General features: G+C 32.7%; 1 protein-coding gene and 1 pseudogene across 1 annotated transcript in view; both read left to right on the top strand.

Moving 5' to 3' along the window:
- The window catches only part of LOC132733593 (uncharacterized), a 48,864-nt gene extending 44,151 nt beyond the window's left edge, over positions 1–4,713 (top strand). Inside the window, exons 39-45 of the mRNA XM_060720253.1 lie at positions 297–502; positions 1,073–1,241; positions 1,726–1,876; positions 2,628–2,768; positions 3,476–3,718; positions 4,171–4,270; positions 4,637–4,713. Of these exons, the coding sequence (XP_060576236.1) occupies positions 297–502; positions 1,073–1,241; positions 1,726–1,876; positions 2,628–2,768; positions 3,476–3,718; positions 4,171–4,270; positions 4,637–4,713 (1,087 nt within the window). The remainder of the gene's footprint in view (positions 1–296; positions 503–1,072; positions 1,242–1,725; positions 1,877–2,627; positions 2,769–3,475; positions 3,719–4,170; positions 4,271–4,636) is intronic.
- Positions 4,714–4,856: 143 nt separating this feature from the next.
- LOC132733592 (uncharacterized) lies at positions 4,857–8,626 on the top strand (annotated as a pseudogene).
- Positions 8,627–19,100: the final 10,474 nt, after the last annotated feature.

Raw genomic sequence — 19,100 nt, 5'->3', positions numbered from 1 at the left:
TGTTTACTACGTGATCAGTGCAGTGGGAATCAAGATCAGATGGCACTTCCATGCTCAAAGATCATTATGGGTCTGCAGTCTGTTTGTAAATCAGCGAATATATATTTTGAAATTTTCCCTAAAAATGATGAGTGGTTTTGTCCAGATTGTAAAATTAACAAGTCCATAACAAGTCCATTTAAGATATTTAGCAAGGTAAGGGTTAATGTAGAACCTTGTATGTCTGCCATATGACAAAGAGATCATATTCACAAGGAAAGATTTGTAACTATATTTTATATTTTACATTTTATCAGGCATGTTGCTAATGGAGAAATCCTCGGCGTGACATTGTTAATGGAAGACGTACTACAGACCGGGTTCCAGGATGTTTCCCTGCTCACAGATCACCTGACCAATGGTGAGGGAGGGGACAAAGCCAAGGAAAGAAAGCCACGGTCTGCTAGCATCAAAATCAGCGAGAAACGGGGATCTGCCACACTAGGAAGTATTTCAAAATTGCGTATGTATTTATGTCTTTGTTGTATATATCGTCACCTTAGTGCAATAACTGGTTAACTCTTATTAGATTAAGAAGGACTTAACCCATTACTGCACTTAGGTGACGATATAATTTTTTGAATGACTAGTTTAAATCCTGGCAAAAAGATTTAAATAGGGTGTTTCAATATTTAAAAATATTCTTGAAAGTTGAATAACTGAAATTATTAAGATAAAATTTAAAATACATGTAAAGTTTTATTGAAATATTTTGTATGCCCATATTAAAAATGTTTGGTTGCTTTAGAGAACAGCTGTTAATTTTTTTTGGCGTGCTCGAGTGGTTAACACGTCTGACTAGAAATCATAAGGATTGCAGGCCACGTGTGTTTATACCCCATGAGAAAGAAACTACCGGGTACATTCATTGCTTAATACTGGTTCATCCCAGGAATTGATTTGAAAGTGTTTCAATAAGCTTATAGCTTCCAACACAATCCTTATCAATCTAAAATTAATTTGTCTAAACAAATTTTTTCTGTCCTACCTTTCTACATATATAAATAGGAATGAAAATTTGATTATTTTTCAGCAATTCAGAATGTAAGCTTGTCGAGGACAAATGAGCCAATTAAAGCTTACAAGTTGTTAAAGTTCTTCTTATTGCTATGGAAATGTTTAGAATATTTGAAATATGACTGGGGAAAGAGGAAACTAGGAGTGGAGAGTATAGAGTCAATGTCACTGTACAAAGAATTCTGGTGAGTTTGTTTAAACATAAGGTATTAAACCGTTACTGTGCTGGAACCGAACATGATTAGCCTTTGCCTCCAGAATAGAGCCAGGCCAGCCTGTGCTTCCAGGCCAGCCTGCTTTTGAGCTTATTTATCATTCTGTAGAACAAGTTAATATGTATTTTATAAAATGTTGTAGTAATGGATTTGAAAGTTAAAGAATGTGTGAAGCTTATCACATGAAGAAAATGAAGCTGAATGTGAAATAATTTGTCATAAAAGTAGCAAAATGTAAACAAAGTGGTATTTTGACTTCCATACAAAATACTTATTCACTATAACTGTATTAATTGCCCAAAGACCAAAGAAGCAAACGGTGGCTCAGCACAAAGAGTAACTTTTTGGAAACTGTAACCATACACCAACAATAAAAAGCTTTTGAGAAATAAAGATATAAGCATTTTCTTAGGGTTAATCAGCTAATATTATATTGTAGTATCTATAATTTCAGTAAGGTGTATAAAACAGAAGTATTACTGCCAGTATTACAAAGTGTTGCTAGGAGACTAGGTCAAGGTGAAATGTATGAGGGTATTGCCTTGGATACAGATCCTCTTGTCATGCCACGAGGAGCCTCGGAAATTGAAGTCAGAGCCAAACAGGTTTGTATTTCACTTGATTTGAATAGTTTGTTAATTGTTGTTTTACTTCTTGTACTTTGAATGCCTATTTTATTATACATGAAAAGATTTTTCTATGGTGCTATTGTAAAATTGTAAAATGTTTTTGTGAGTGCTTTATGAATTAAACAAAAAGATACTTTCTAGTTGTGGAGGAAGATAACAGATGCCTCTCTGGCGCTTTTTTTTGGTCAGGCAAAGGCAGCACATGTGTAGTAAACTTCAGTCTTGTGTACGCAAGCCTGATAGTCTAGGATTCAAAACATAAAGGTGGAGTGCAAAATTTGGGGCATCTATGGCTGAGTGGTTAAGATTGTTGACTTCAAACCTTTTGCCCCTCAATGTTATGAGTTTGAATCCGGTCAGAGACTTTGAATTCTTTCATGTTAGGAAGCTATCAGGCTAGCTTACAGAATATTGATTGCCTATTTAGGTGGCAGTTTGTGCCTGAAATAATGCACAGAGCAGCACCTGTGGTCTTCCTCCACCAGTAAAGCTTGAAATTCACCAAATGACCTTCATTGTGTTGGTGCGCCATAAAAACCAACCAAGAAAGTTTGAAGTTGACTTTTTATCAAGGCTTTTGTATGAAGTATGGTTTCTTTCACATTGAAACAATTATCTCTGATACTCAAAGTGCGTTGCAGTTAATACTATTGTACAGACAGAAAATTACAGATGTAAATAAAATTGGTATTCAATATTGCATGATTGTGTAATTTTGTAATTACAGCTTGTAAAACTGTTTGAGAACATGGAGTGTCACATGATAGCTGAGTTAAGGAAAAAGATGGCACGCGAGTTGACCCTCGTGTTGGCTGAGAGAGGGAGGATAGAGGAAACTGCACTGCCTACAGATCTATGGAAGAGACCTGTAAGTAACAGAAAGATTTTTTTTTTTTTGGTTCTTGGTACCTATATTATCCCGTGACCTGCTTGGTCCGAAAGTGATTAGCTTTTTTGGCTGGTAAAAAGCCAGACCAGCCTGTATATCCATGCAATCTGACCAGGCTCAATACAGTTTTCTGACAATTTTCAGATTTTCAACTTTAAATTTTGTTTTATATAATTGTCAAATCAAAAGAATTTAGATGGAAAATGAAATCTTGGAGCGTTAAAATACATAAACAATAAAGAAACCTCTCTAGAAACTCTAATCTACTCATTTGTACTCTATATTTAAATTAGTAAAGTGGACAATTTCTTTCCTTATCTTCAATTATTAGACATGAACGTCACTCACGCATTATAAATAGCTCTCAGGATGCCGTTTTGAAGAAGGTTTAACAGTAATATGTTGCACTTTCCAAGATGAAATTACTGAAATACTTAGTTTTAAACTACAAAGAATTGTTTCCCCAACAGAAAATAAAAGCTGAAAGCTGCTTTAAGCTTGACTATTCAATTTTGATTCAGTTAAAAACCTTTTGAACTGAGAAATTTCTTGATTTTAAGCTTTGCGCGTGAAACATTTATCTTTAAAACATATAATGATATTTCACTTAAAACTTAATTCATGTCTGCACTGATGGTCACTTCACAAGACCCATAACTCTTCTGATGTCTGATTTCATATGATAGGTTATGAAAGAAAGCTTCACTATCGCCAAGCCGCACGTCACTGAGTCGTTCTACGAGAAGCTGATGTCACACTGCGAGGAGAATGATGATCAGGTGATCTTCTCCAGGAAACACCTCAACTCGTGCGTGGCTGACCTCACACGTGCGGTGATGGGAAGAGAGAAAAGTAACTTTGATAGCTACACTATGTATTATGAGAATCTCCTGAGGTCTTTACACCAAAATCTTTATCAGAAAGAACAGGTTAGTGTAAAATTAAATCTTTTTATCTAATGCTTTTGTTTGAATGTGGATGCATTATTTTTAGAAAAAACTTGCCAAATTTTGATAACAGTTAAGTAGTTTTCATTGTTCTATTTGAGATTATGATTTTTTAGTGAAGATGTTATTGTTTTCCTTGCAGATTAGTTTATACAGAAATTATTTTTGTTTTGATTGTTTATGAAGCTATACGGTTTTTAGAAACACTCTTGAAATTCATTCTTGAACCAACTAGTACTGAGTAATGAATGTAAATTTTTCTTATTAAAGGAAACAACGGCTTGCCCCTGATGGGGTGTGAACCCATGTGGCTAGCGATTCTTATATTACTAGTCTGATGTGCCAACCACTCAGCTTAGCAGATTGATCAATTAATTTTTAATATTTTATAAATGATGGTATAAATTTGACGTGTTTTATATAATTACTATCAGGAGGTTAAACAGATGAAAGAACAGATCAAAACGAGTCAACAGAATGTAATGGTAGAAGTACAATGCCAGTTGGCAAACCAAGGTCATGACCTTATAATGGGTGAGTTAAATTCTCAGTACTTTATCCTTACCATCCATTATCATACTTTATCCTTACCATACATTATAAAGTGTTGTTTTGCTGCCATTGCAACATGTCTGTTATTAGTGAAACATATCATTTCAGAAATTTATTCATGTAAGAGTATGTTCGAGAGATGATAATCTGACCTTTTAATGCATATCGACTTTGACGACTTAAGTCGGGAAAGACTTAAGTTTATAAATTTCTCTAAAATTTTGGTTTTAAACCTCAAAATCTCATTATCCCTCATGTGACACTCGTAATTATTAAAATTAAAGTCAAAATTTTGTTACTTTTCATAGGAACAAGTGTATAATTTTAATTGTTACCTGTTTTTAACAGAAATTACTCCCTTTAAGGGCCCAAGGTTGCGAGATGAAGAGATGATTTTCAACAGCAGAGGGGATTCTAAACGATGAGACAGGAATATGATGAACTTATAAAAAAACTTTTTAGCTAAACATTTGCCCCTGAAAAATAAGTTTGATGAGTTTAGAAATGAACTTCATGACGATAGTTTTTGAAAAGATCGGGAGAATCACGGAAGAGAAGCGTTAAAAGTATGAGTATGTTAGAGAAAGTTTGGAAGTACAAGGTGAGTTTTGTTTATAAAATTTTATTTTTGAATTACTTGTACAGTGCAACCTATGGGAGCAGCCCTCGGAAGAGCATAAATCTTTTTACAACAACAGACTTTAAAATTTTTTCCCAAAGTAAGAGTACACTATAGATTTAACCACCATAGAGCATCGCCTATGTTAGCAACAAGGTAAATAGTTTTTTGGCATTATGCCAATTGGGTTCTGATGGAACATATGGGTTTAAATTCAGAAAGGGCATAATAATATGATGAATATTATAGGAGTATCTTGATCCCTGACACTTTTATGGGAAATTTTTTTTTCTTTTTTTACAGTTGATTTCACTCGGGCCACGCCGCCTCGTCAGATCCTGTCTGGTATTATCCACTTGGGTCATATACAAGTTTCTGATCAAGATGATCCTATAAAAACCCTGTTGAATTTCATGACATTTCTTTTGTTGTTGTTTTTCAGAAGAGTCAGCTGCTGACAGATCATTGGCCAAGTCAGAAATGTTACGAGAGCTGAAACATGAGAATCATGTGCTAAACACACTTATACTGAAAATGAAAGCTATGAGACGTGGAGACAGAATCACGATAGTGTCAACTTTGTTAAAAGTGTAAGTTTATATATATTATGCTTTTTAATGAGATATTAAAAGCGCCAATGAGATATAAAGCATATCACTCTTTTTGAAACTGAGTGAAATACAGAATTTTGGTTCCTGTTTACAATGATTGAAGGACATATTTAGCAAAGTAGAGGGCACACTATATATGTAGATTTTCATGACATCATGTAAAGGAGGGCAAATCCGTTTTAACAAATTTAGCGGTGTTATGTTCAGCAAACAAACAACATTTACTACATGGTATGATTGTTTTTTTTGGTACAGATACGAGAGTTGAAAAATGAGTCGGAAAACAACAAGAAGATATGCGAGGGAATGAGGATGGAGGCTGAGGAACAGATTATCTTGTTACGTCAACAAATTGTAGCACTGAGGAAAGCCCTCACCGATGCTCAGAAAGAGGCTAATGATGTGAAGAAACAACTTGATAAAGAGGTAAGTGAGAATTTAAAGTCAGGAAAATATGATATCTGCATACAGATTTGCAAAATCCCTATCTCTTTAAGTCAAATGCAAGATGTTAAAGTACAATAGGGCTATGACTGGCAGCTGCTAAAATGCAAAGACTACATTGAGGTTCATAAAAGCTGACCAAATTATACTGCATGCAGACTGTTATAATAAAAACAATGACCATCACCTTACTTATAGAATAAGTCCTTCTAAATTTAATAGAAGTTAATCAGTTATTGCACTAAGATGACTCATTGACATTACTAAACTGCCTAGATGTAAATTATATGTCGTCATGCGCGTAAGTGTGCATTCATGTTTCAGCTCTATTGTTTACACATGCTGAAGTATGTCTACATACTCATTGTCTTTAAATACCTAGGATGCACCAGATTAGTCATTCTTTCCAAGCTTTTTTCTTCTTTTCTTTATTTTGTAGTATGGGGATGCTTGAAACCTTCTATAGATATATAATTTTGAATCTGCATGAATAAAGAGCTAGCTACTCATGTAACTTTCAATATATTTTATGATCTGTAAACATAATGAGGTTATAAAAAGTAACATATTGGTACCCTTGTCTTATATTTTACAGTTAAAGGAGAAACTAGAGAAAACACATGAAGCTATGCAGAAAGCCAGGAGCCAGAGACAGTTGGAACAAGCCAAACAGGCAAATATAGAAAAACTGGTATGCTTACCTTTTATATATAATGCAATCCGTCAGTTGTTTATTGATTTCATATCAAGTTATACTTTTAATTTAAACAAAAATGCATCCTTAATGATGGTTCCAGTCCCTGTTAAGTCAGTATGGAGCCAGTATGAAGATGAAATGTATTGACTGATATTCAGTGCACGCCTCCAGATTTATGCTAATTTTCAAGAAAATTTTGAAAATGTATTTAAAAGTGCAATATTGTGAAGTAACCAAAAGGAAGCAATTTACACATTATCAGTGGCACTTACAACCCATGTAAATTACCAAAAAGAGGTCAAATATGCAAAATAGCCTTTATACTGTGTTAGTAACGCAGTTGAGATATAGTTATAAATTCTGAAAAATTATTCATTAATTGCACATAAAAAGTAAATTATTACTTGAATCTTGAATCTTTTTACTTTTTCTAAACTCATAGTACATTTTTCTCAAGTTAGATTTTTTTGACATGCTGCAAAAATAGAAATATATTGGCTAAAATTTTGACTTCCCCTTTTAGAATGTCATAATAACTTTTTGACCTTTGATGTGTTTGACATTTGGGAAAGGTTTTACGGGACAAGGAAACGGCTACAAACTTGGAGGAAAAGATGAAACTTGAACGACACGGTAAGATAAAATACGGAAAGTATTAAATGAAAGGAAAAAATTATTAATAACGCAAACTGAACGGGCGCGTTTCCCAGGGTTTGGGATAATTTTACAAGCTGCGGAAAGTTACATATGTGATTTTTATAAATAGATTGTTTTTAAATATTACTTTTTTTGTAAGATGGGGGTGTCATTTATCCTTTAAAGGTGGGGTCATTTTTTGAGCAAATAAAAAAAAACATTCATATTAGCCTAGGCCATAGGAAATATTTATTGATAAAAGTAGGGGTGTATACATGTGTATCTTTAATCTTAGACTTGGGTGTGCATCAAAAAAAATAAAGGAAATAAGTAAAACCGAGAAATTAAGGTCTAGGCCCAATATTGCAAAAATACAATGATCTTTTAAATTTTTTGGGAATGAATTTCATGAGCTTTAAGGATCTCTAAATGAAAAGTTGGGTAGTCCTTTGAAAAATTAAAAGTGTAATGGGGGAGAACTTTTTTAAAGGGTTTTGAAAAAAAGAAAAGAAAATAATTTATAAATAGGAATAAGATGTAAGGGAAATCTGTGAATAAAAGGGTGTGTTTAAAGTGGTAAAGGTTATCATTTAAAAATTTAAAATAGGGGTTTAAACACATTATCACAAAGGGTTACAAAAAAGTATAAATTTTTGTTAAATTTAAAAAAAATGAATTACCCTTTTGGTTTTTTTTTATTGTATTGATTTTATTCCTATTGTTACAGGTGTATGATTATGAATCATGTATCAGTAGAACCCAGTCTGCATTTACTCCGGCCACACGTAAGATCTTATTTTTGTTATCCTATTTTACATTCTAAAATGTCTAAATCATCTTTTCACACCAATTTATATATGGTAATGATTTAAACATGTAAAAAAAGAACGTGATATTTTTCTACTTTGTGATCATGATCTTTACCAACGTCTATAGGTACTGCTCCAACATTGCAGTGAGTTAAATCCAAAAAATATTATGTATCTAATATTCTTGGTGACCCATTAGCTAAGGAAGAAACCAGCTCAACATACATCATTTCAAAATGTAGTATACCTTTACATATTTGTATGTACATGTATATTCCAACTTTGATTTAAGCGTGTATGGGAATATTGAAATATAAATATAATATGATATCATAAGATAACAAAAGATAACATAATCAATTTCCTTGTATTATTTCAGCCTCCACAGGGAAGAGGTCACGAGCCCAGTCAGCCCACAGGAGTCAGCACACCAGTCGAGGTACTCCATCATCTGGTCTTTTTCCACCGGCAATAATCTGGCCAACAACGAACCGAACACTGACCCTGACATGGGGGACTTAATAACTGAGCCAAATAAGAAGATACAGAGACCAAAAACTGTAAGTTGTTTTCGTTTCATAGTGTAATTGTTTGTGTTTAGGTTTATTTATTTGTTGTGAAATTATGCAAGTATTCCCATTTTCCTAGTTTTTTTTTATCCAAATTCCGTCAGCTGTCTCCAATTTCATATCTTAATCCCTTAAAATTATCAATATACCTAAGTAGCATGGTCTTGTATCAAAATTACAAACCAATGTCTGTTATATGTTTGTTATATATATCACATAAAAAAACGAAGTTAAGAAAATAATTCAGAGGTTATTGATGCCTTTGGGAAAAATGATTTTTTTGCTATATGAATTTAAGACAGGAATTTCCTGAATGCATGCTTAATATTAGCAATCCCTATCTGGGAAATTACGGTAAGAAGGCTATCAGGGGGTTTTTATTTAAAACCCCTTGTTTTGTCTAAAAGCCAGATTTGAATCAATAGAAAGGGGCCCCATATTATTTCAGACAGACAATGAGTGTGTAAATTTAAGTAATTCTACCTTCCCTCATTTTGGGGTTTTTTTCTTTTGATCGAAGTATATTTAGCATTTAGTTTTAAGTTGGGGGAAGGTTGAAAATCGTTAGAAGATCATTTTTTGAACGAGCTGGAAATTTTGATAACTAACAGTCAAACAACTTAAAGTACTTGATATAGGAAGGCGGGAACAATCATTGATATTAATAAAGATGAGAACTAAAGAGGTTGTAGAGTTGTAGTGGTCTTGAATGATTTATGAACATAGATGGTTTGTGAGAATAATAAACTGATGAAATTACGGCAACAATGTTATGTTCATATTAACATCAGCTTAGGAAATGTTACACTTAAAATAAGAATGTTTGTATATCGCAGGTTTGGTGAAATGCATCAAAATCAGGATGATTAGACTGAATAGTGAAGTGTGAGGGTTTAAATTATTTCAGGCTATTTTGTAACTTTTAGCAATATAGACAGGATATTGTTATCAGTTAATGCTTTCTTCAAATGATGGTAAATTATTAAGTGCAGTTTGTTGTTTGAGATTGTTGGTTTCATATTCTTTGTTAGCTTTTTACAGATTTTTTTAAGACTGATATGTTCTCTTGTTAAAATATGATACTCTTTATATGAAATGACAATATTATTATATATCAGATCTGTTCAATTGAGATATACAGTATAACCTCTGCAGTGTGACCCTCTGTAGAGCAATAACCTGTTTACAACAACTGAATTATATCTTCCCAAACAAAAATTAAACACTGAATTTAACCTCCTCTGACACAACATTTCTTATCAACAATCAAAATTTTTGCCATCCAAGGGATGATGCTCTGCAGAGTTTGTACTGTATTTATCTTATGATTATACAAAATATATAAAATACAAGAATACAGTAAGGTTCTGTTAAATAGACCACTTCAAATATTTGATACTCCTGGGCATTTTAGCAATCTAAAAGAACTTAACACTGGAATATGTTTTTTTTACTATCAAGACCACTGTTTCATTGGTCTTATAAAATCACCATTTTTGTAATCTTATTAGACTACCATTTTGTTGGTCTAAATAGACTACCAGTTTGTGAGTCTTACTTGAACACCATTTTGGTGCTCTTATTTTACCACCATACATTATTTTGTTGGTCTTGTTTGATTCACACTTTGTTGGTGTTATCAGACAAGCATTTTGCTGGTCTTATTTAGACAGCCATTTTGTTGGTCTCATTTCACCACCATTTTGTTGGTTTTACTAGACCACCATTTTGTTTGACTTATTTGATCACCATTTTGTTGGTCTTATTAGAACATCATTTTGTTGGTCTTACTAGACCACCATTTTGTTAGTCTTATTTGACCAACATTTTTTGGTCTTTCTAGACCACTATTTTGTTAGTCTTGTTTGACCACCACTTTGTTGGTATTATAAGACCACCATTTTGTTGGTCTTACTAGACCACCATTTTGCTGGACTTATTAAGACAGCTCTTTTGTTTGCAGAACTTCACTGTTTAATGTAGTATTACTGGTATTAAGTCACTGTGATATCTTTATAAACTTATTTATATAATTAATTCTATATTATGTGATAAACTGTATCAGCATTAACATGTGATAAACGAGAAAAAAGCTACAACCATTTTATTAAATAGTCACATATATATTGGTTATGGTATTTCTATCTATGTTAGTCAGAATTTATGCAAATTATCTGACTCATTCTTGTTGGCCATTTTGTTGCAGATTTTTAACTTTTAGAAAATATGTATGTGAGTGTTAGACATTGTATAGATAGACTTTATGGAGTTTTCTGCTTATTTTAGAATTTTTATTTTGTAATTCCCAAAATTGATAATGGAAGGTTCTAAATTTGAAGCAGTATCGACTATAACATTAATTCAGAAGGATACAGACTAACCTTTGACCTCCTGAATTTCTGAAATGAACTTGTCCGACTTCCATTTTCTTTTGGAACTGTCCATTATCAATTTTGGGGATTTTTTTATGTTAGTCACCAGTATAGAGCCTAGTTACACTGCATGTAATGGCAGGCTAGCCTAGCTCTGTACATCACTTCCTGTTCCAGCAATGTAAAATTTAAGATATATACATAGTGGAATTCTTAGAATTTATTTATTTTGGTAGCAGCAGTGGTCAAACAGGATGTGTTTTTTCTTTTTTTTATGTTGAATTTCACATGTAAGAGCTGCATTGATGATAGGTGTTTTTCTGAAATTTAAGTCCATTATGTCTTTATGTTATTGTAATAACCTACTCTCCACATTTATGGGATTGTCTTAGAAACGGGTGTGATAATTCCAATGGATCTGTGTAAAACTATAGGGCATTTTCCAGATGAACGAAGACTTCTGAAGGACAAGGTTTACTGTTAATTTCCAAAGGTGTTGTACTTTGTTTCGTACAATAAGTGTTTTGTATTTGTTACTGCTGATTTACATAATGGATATTTTTATCTTATAAGATCTTTATTAAGAAGAGATTCAATCTTCATGTATTAATGAACACATGTTTCTTCAACAAATTATTAGATATTGCAAGCATTTATTTGACTGTGATATTTTATTTTACAATGTACATGTTAAATGTTGTGTTGTGTTACCAGAGTGTAGTATGAAATATTATGCATGTTTATATTTATATAATGGCCATGATATGTTTGCAGACATTTTAAATAATGGACAGAATTTATGAAAGCTTTTTGTGCTTCGAAACACGGCTTTAATATAATTATGTAAAGGCTATGTTTGAAAGTATTGTTCAGCTGTCATGAAAAAAAATCTTCTTTCCACGAGATATTATCTTGATTAAACATAATTTTAGTTGGACAAGCCACTACCGGCTAGATATGGGTCTTATGATGACGCACACCTGACATCTGATACATGTACATGTAGTTATTTTGTCCCAGATTAATTAGAGCAGGTTATAATTAGTATTATTTTTAAAGGTTTTCTGCTGTTGTAGTCATTCAGAATTTATTTGTTTGATTTTATTTAGAATCCTTATTGTTTATAGATCATATAGTAAAGATGTTTGATTGTTGTTGTTCTTTTTTCAACATTTTTTTGTATATACACGGCTTGTTAATATTAAAGTTATGTGCCAATAATTAATGGAATATTGTAGCATTTGTCATTTTCTACAAAATCATTAAGTTTTTTTCTTTATGAACATTTCGTTTTGGATTTCAGTATTAAGGCAATTTACTTCTGCCAGTCCCAATAGACTTTATAAATATTTCATACACATTTTTCTTGCCTATTTGAATGAACTATTTTAGGAATAGTGGGGCTGTTGTACTCGCATTTTACTAGCATTTGAGTCAGCATTGGTGGCTCAATATGTAACGCTTGGTTAAGACCATGAACATTTTAACCTTCTTTTTTAAACCGGAGAGTCTTAAGTTAATATTTCCAGGCACATTACTTGTTTCCTTAAACATACTTAAACAAAATATAAATGAAATTGTCCTCTAAGATTTTTTTAATTAAATGTTGAAAAACACTCATTAGAATTGCCCTGTAACAATATATGTTGTATCTATATATACAGTGTAAAGAGAGTTTAAAGTGATACATGTATTTTGAAAATGCCGTCCATTTCTAAAATAAGTATTATTTATGTACTAAATGAACTTGATCTGTCATATTTTCTTATTTGAACAGTTAGTTCTGCTTATGTGTAAATGTTACTGTTGAACTGTTTTTACATATAGATGTTTTTTTGTAGAATTATATTTCTATTTTAAAGAATATTAAATAAACAGTGCTAAAGCAAAATGATATTGTTCTAGATCGAACAGAAATGCATTTCAGTGTGAGTAAATCTTTGTTTATAGTTTTGATAGCAAGAAAAAAATATTTTAGCTCACTTGAGCACAAAGTGCTCAGAGGTGAGCTTTTGAGATGGCAGTGTGTCTGCCATTCTTTTCCCATCGTTGTTCACAATCTATGCATGCATGTATTCTAGGCTTCATGAGGGTCCATCCGCCCTTTCAGGCACTGAGATATGGACCCCGGACATGTCACCATTCATGTCAAATTATGAATATGATTATCAACAAAAGATGACCTTAAATTTTGAATTCAGTTATTTACTGCATTATCTAAATTGATATGCAAATTCATTTTTATGAGATACTTTTTGATGCACAAAAGATGCTAACGGGCCTTATATGCATCATGGAGAAAAAAAATAGATCATATCTTTTGGTATAAGATTATGTAACTTCGGACTGGTAACCTGCACATTTATTCTGTATAACGACTACATGCCAACGTTTTTACAGGTGAATTTTGGAATGAAATTTTAGCCAAACTCGTTTTTTTGCGATTGTGTAAATACTAATACATTTAATGCGAAAATCCCAAAACTGGTGAAATATTAAATACATTATAGCACATAAATCAGCAAATGATTATAGAGTAGATCCATATTATTCCTTTTTTGACACATATCAGATAAATATCATAGATCAACCATTTCCCTGAGTATAATAGTTTGATGAGTGAAGAATATTCTGCTCGTATAGTTCTCTTCGCGCGCGCATGTGCACGCACACACACACACGCCACACACACGCAAGAAATGAAGACCAAATGAGGTGATGAATTTGACAATCAAACTCCATTTTAATTGTTTTAGTCGAAACTACATTTTCTGATTCAAATAAATGCTTTTTTCTGATTAAAATAAAATTAATGCTTCTAAGTAAAAATAAGAAATGAAACTTGACCAAACTTAATATAACATGACATGAGTCAATGATTTTAATTCAAAAGCAACATAAAGGTTTCATTTTTCCAATGTATTTTTCACGGTGATTAAAATAACATTAACACCTACATGGTCAGTTTTAACCCTAAACCTGCTAGAATCGGAAGTGATATAGCCTTCGCTACAATTATAGAGCCAGGCCAGTCTGATATACCCAAGATTGATAATGGTCAGTTCCAAAAATATAAGCTAGACAAATCCATTTACGAAATTCAGCAGGTTATGGGTTAAAGAAATTGTACAATATAATATACAAAAAAAAATGTATAATGTACTCTTACAAACCGCCATTACATGTAATTAACACACTTTCATAATTCAACATGGAATAAATTATACCTGAGTGATATCAATAAAATATATGTAAAAATTAATGATTTCTTGTAACAAATAATTTAAATGAATAATTTCAAAAGTCTACATGTACATATCTAGATATTGTCCCAAGAGTTCACATGATATTTCTATACAATAAGAATAGATCGGCATAGCGTTTTTTAACATAAGTAACACCTTATGAAATATAACCAAAGAACATTCAGCGTTTGAACCACGCTATGTCACAACAGAAATTCTCAAAAATGTAAAGAGTATATTTTTTTATAATAAACTTTTATGCGAACTTTTAGGCGCAACTTTTGCTATTTGTTTAAACATAGGCCCCCCAATACCACTAATTACTTCTGTTCAAAAAATTCCCAAACATGCTAAATTTTAAAAATATCACCCAGGTAGATATAAATTTAAAAATATGTAAAAATATTCTATTTAATTTTCATGTAACCAAATTGAATTTCCTGAAACACTTGAGTTTCAATAGTTTAAAAAAACATAAAAAATACAATATTTACCACAGATTTTCGGGAACCATTAAACAAAACAAATTTATTTGCTTATTTTTAACTTTGCTATGCTAAAATGACCTTTTTGCCCCTTACAATGTTTCATAAATAATTTACAGTAGGACAAAGGTCCATTACTTAAAAAAGGGCAGAAATGGATTAGAAAAGCGTCCACTTAACTTAAAAGTTTTAGAATGGTTTCAGGGGACAAATGCCTTTTTTCCAAATTAAAATTACTAAAAAAAAGTATAGAAGGGTCAGGACAACACGCATTTTCTAAAAGGTTTTTAGAATGGGTTCAGGACAAAATGCATTTCTAAAAAGGTATAGAAGGGCAGGGGACAAAATTCATTTCTAAAAAAGCTTATAAGAATGGGTCATGAAAAAATTGATCAACTTAAAAAGGATTTGTAGGGGATGTTGGGCCCAGACAAATTTCATTAAACTTAAAAAAGGGTATAGAATGGGTCAGGAATACAAAGTCAATTTCTACCAACCAAAAACCGAACAAACAATAGAATAGTCCAGGATCAAAATTCAAATTTCCTAAAAGTTCATAAAAAGGGGTTTTTTCAGGGACCAAATGCATTTCAAAAGGGTATTAGAATGGCCAACGGGACCAAAAGTCATTTCTTAAAGGTATTAAGAATGGTCAACCCAAATAGCCATTTTAAAAAGGTTTATAGAAATGGGCAGGACAAAGTTCATTTCTAAAAAAGGTTTTGAAATGGGTCAGGAACAAATTCCATTTCTAAAAAGGTTTAAATAATTGGGTTTCAGGAACAAATTCATTTCTTAAAAAGGTATAGGAAATGGGGCCAGGAACAAAATTCATTTCTTAAAAGGTATAGAATGGCGTTTCAGTGGACCAAAATGCATTTTCTTAAAAGGTATAGAATGGGGTCAGGGACAAAATTCCCATTTTTAAAGGCCCGCTTATAGGATGGGCCAGGGGAACAAAATTTTCCATTTCCTTTAAAGGGTATAAAAATAATCTGGTCAGGACAAATGCATTTCCTTTAAAGGTTATAGAATGGGTCAGGAAACAAAGCCAATTTGCTTAAAAAGGTATAGGAATGGGTCAAAAAAGCATTTCAAAAAAGTATTATGAATGGGTTCAGGACAAATCATTTCTATAAAGGGTTATAGAATGGGTCAGGACAAATGCATTTCTAAAAGGTATAGAATGGGTCAGGACCCAAAGTTGCATTTCTAAAAGGTATAGAATGGGTCAGGACAAATGGCATTTCTAAAAGTATTAGGGAATGGGTCAGGACAAATTTTCATTTCTTAAAGGTAAGGAAATGGGCCAGGACAAATTCATTTCTTTAAGGTATAAAAATGGGTCAGGACAAATGCTTTTCTAAAAAGGATATAGAAATGGTCAGGACAAATTCATTTTTTAAAAAGATTATAGAATGGGCCAGGGACAAATTCAAATTTCTTAAAGGGTATAGGGATGGGCCAGGACAAATTCATTTTTATAAAGGTATAGAAATGGGGGTCAGGAACAAATGCATTTCTAAAAATGGTATTGCAGAATGGGTCAAGGACAAAATGCAATTTCTAAAAGGTATAAATGGCGTCATAATAAAAATGCCATTTCTAAAAAGGTTTATAAGAATTTGGGTCGGACAAATCCATTTCTAAAAGGTTATTAGAATGGGTCAGAAACAAATTTTGCATATCTAAAAGGTTTATAAATGGGCCAGGACCCCAAATCATTTCTTAAAGGTATTAGAATGGGTCAGGACAAATTTATTTATAAAAAGGTATAGAATGGGCCAGAACCAAAATTTTTCCATTTCTTAAAGGTAGGATAGAATGGGCCAGGTTAAAAAGTCATTTCTAAAAAAAACGTATAAAGGGGGGTCAGGACAAATTCATTTTCAAAGGGTATAGAATGGGCCAGGACAAATTCATTTCTTAAAGGTATAGAATGGGCCAGGACAAAAATTTCATTTCTTAAAAGGTAAGAATGGGTCGGGACTATGCATTTCAAAAAAGGTATTAAAAGGTCGGGCCCAAAGTCATTTCTAAAAGTATAAAAAGGGTCGGGGACAAATTGCATTTCAAAAAAAATTTATAGAAGGGGGTTCGGGAAAAAATCATTTCAAAAGGGATAAAAATTGAGTCAGGAAAAAATTGCTTTTCTAAAAGGTTTTAAATGGGTAAAGGAAAAAATCTTTTCAAAAAAGGTTTAGAATGTGTCGGGAAAAAAGCATTTCAAAAAAAGGAAAGGGAATGGGTCGGGGAAAAAATTAAATTTTTTAAAAGGGTTTTTAGAAGGGGCCGGGCCCAAATTTTTATTTTTTAAAGGGTATTGGGGAGGGGCCCAAAAACAAATTCATTTTTTAAAAGGGAAAGGGAAAGGGGTTCGGGGGCCCAAAATTGCATTTCAAAAAAGGGTTATAGAAGGGGAATCGGGGGCCAAGGTCATTTCTAAAAAGGTTAAAAAAGGGGTTCGGGAAAAATTTCCCTTTTTCAAAAAAGGTTAAAGGGGCCCGGGGAAAAATTTTCATTTTAAAAAAGTTAGAAAGGGTTTCGGGAAAAAATTAAAATTTTTTAAAAAAAGTATAAAAAATGGTCAGAAAAATTGGGCTTTTTCTAAAAAAAGGTTTTTAAAAAAGGGGTCAGGACAAAATTTCTTTTTCTAAACATCGGCGTACAGAATCCCGGTCCAAAAACCAAAGTCCATTTAACAAAAAAACGAATAGATGGGTGGCCAGGACAAAAATGAATACAAAAAATTTATAGAGTTTGGGCCCAGACAAATTCATCACTAAAAAAAGTAAATAGTAGTGTGGCCAGGGGAAACAATCATTACAAAACAAAATGTATAGAATGGTCAGTGACCAAAGGGCTCATTTTCTAACACACGAAAATAGTCAGGACAAAAATATTTCTTAAACGGTATATAAGTAGTTCAGGGACAAAAATTTCATTTCTTAAAAAAGTATAGTAGTGGGTCAGGAACAAATTCCCATGTACTAGAAAGGGTAGTTCAATATAAGTCCAGAACAAAGCCAAATACTAAAACAGTGTAGAATGAGAAGAATCGACAAAAACAGAGAAAAAAAGGAGTCCCCTTAAGGAACTTCTGAAACGCCAAAAAAAATGTTGCAGGTCCAGTTTTGAACAGAGCCTGTTGCACGGGTCCCCAGTTTGACAGAGCCTGTTAATGGACGGTACTGATAAATTACAAAAACCATTACAAAAGGTATAAAATGGGGTCTTTAGAAAATATGTAACACGTCCTTAACAAAAATACAGTTAATAATTGGCCTGGACAAGACCAGTGCAAAGATTGGCCAGAACATTGGCAAATACAACACCACGAGGACAATGCATCTTATTCACTTTTTTATCAGTACTACTTTGAACGGAACTTTAAATAAAAACATTCTTTGAGTACAGCCATCTAGGTTCATATATTTTTTACATGACCTTTACGACGATTTTGTTTTGGAATTTCTTTTTGAACTATATCAAATTCTTTAGAGTTCAATGTCACTAGTCCCCAATATACGGCTACACTCTCCATCGCCGCTGCAATTGGAACAATTAAAATACATGACAGACTGATAAAAACGAGCCATATATAAGACCAATTTCGTCCAGAACAAGAAATAAAAGCGCCGAAACAATAAAGAAATCCGAAAGTTCCACCGACTAGACCATTGAGTAAACAGTTAATAAATGGTCTTTGCATAGGATAAAATGTGTCTATAAATATATTTGATAAACTGACTGGCATCAGCAAGCAGCAGACGATTGTCGTGCAGATACCGAATTTATAAAACGGAGGTATTTCTCTACTTAAAACAGTGTGCATTTGACCTACAAACCACCGCCGACGCTGCCGAATAAAATCTTTTATTGTAAATGGACTCTTCTCTAACATTTCTCCTGTAATGAATTCAAATTTGTATCCCTTTGACCAAGCTTTCAATGCAAAGAAGCAGTCTTCAGCAATGCTACCGTCTGGACCATTATCAAAACTTACTTCCATCTCTACGTTGTTACGGACAACCACATATGAACCTTTAAAACCAAACACCGGCTTGTTCAGAAATGCTAGCTGGAATCTGAATAATGCATAATCAATTGACAAACGTGCGCTGTCGGCTAATGTTGTAATCCAGTTCTTAATAGTTTTTCCATTGGCATAACTTATTGGTCCTTGTCCGATATCACCTTTGCCATTTGTCACGAAGTGTAAAATTCCTGACACCGATGCTTCTGTGAGAAGGGTCTCTTCGTCTAAATGAACTATCCAGTCATTTCCTGCTAAAAGATTAACATGACTTTCTAAACAATAATTT

The sequence above is a fragment of the Ruditapes philippinarum genome, unplaced genomic scaffold (genome assembly GCF_026571515.1).
Source record: "Ruditapes philippinarum isolate M1 unplaced genomic scaffold, ASM2657151v2 ctg5169_1_1_1_1, whole genome shotgun sequence".
Taxonomy (NCBI): Eukaryota; Metazoa; Mollusca; class Bivalvia; order Venerida; family Veneridae; genus Ruditapes; species Ruditapes philippinarum.
The sequence above is the reverse complement of the archived record's forward strand: the minus strand, read 5'-3'. Positions and strand labels throughout refer to the sequence as shown.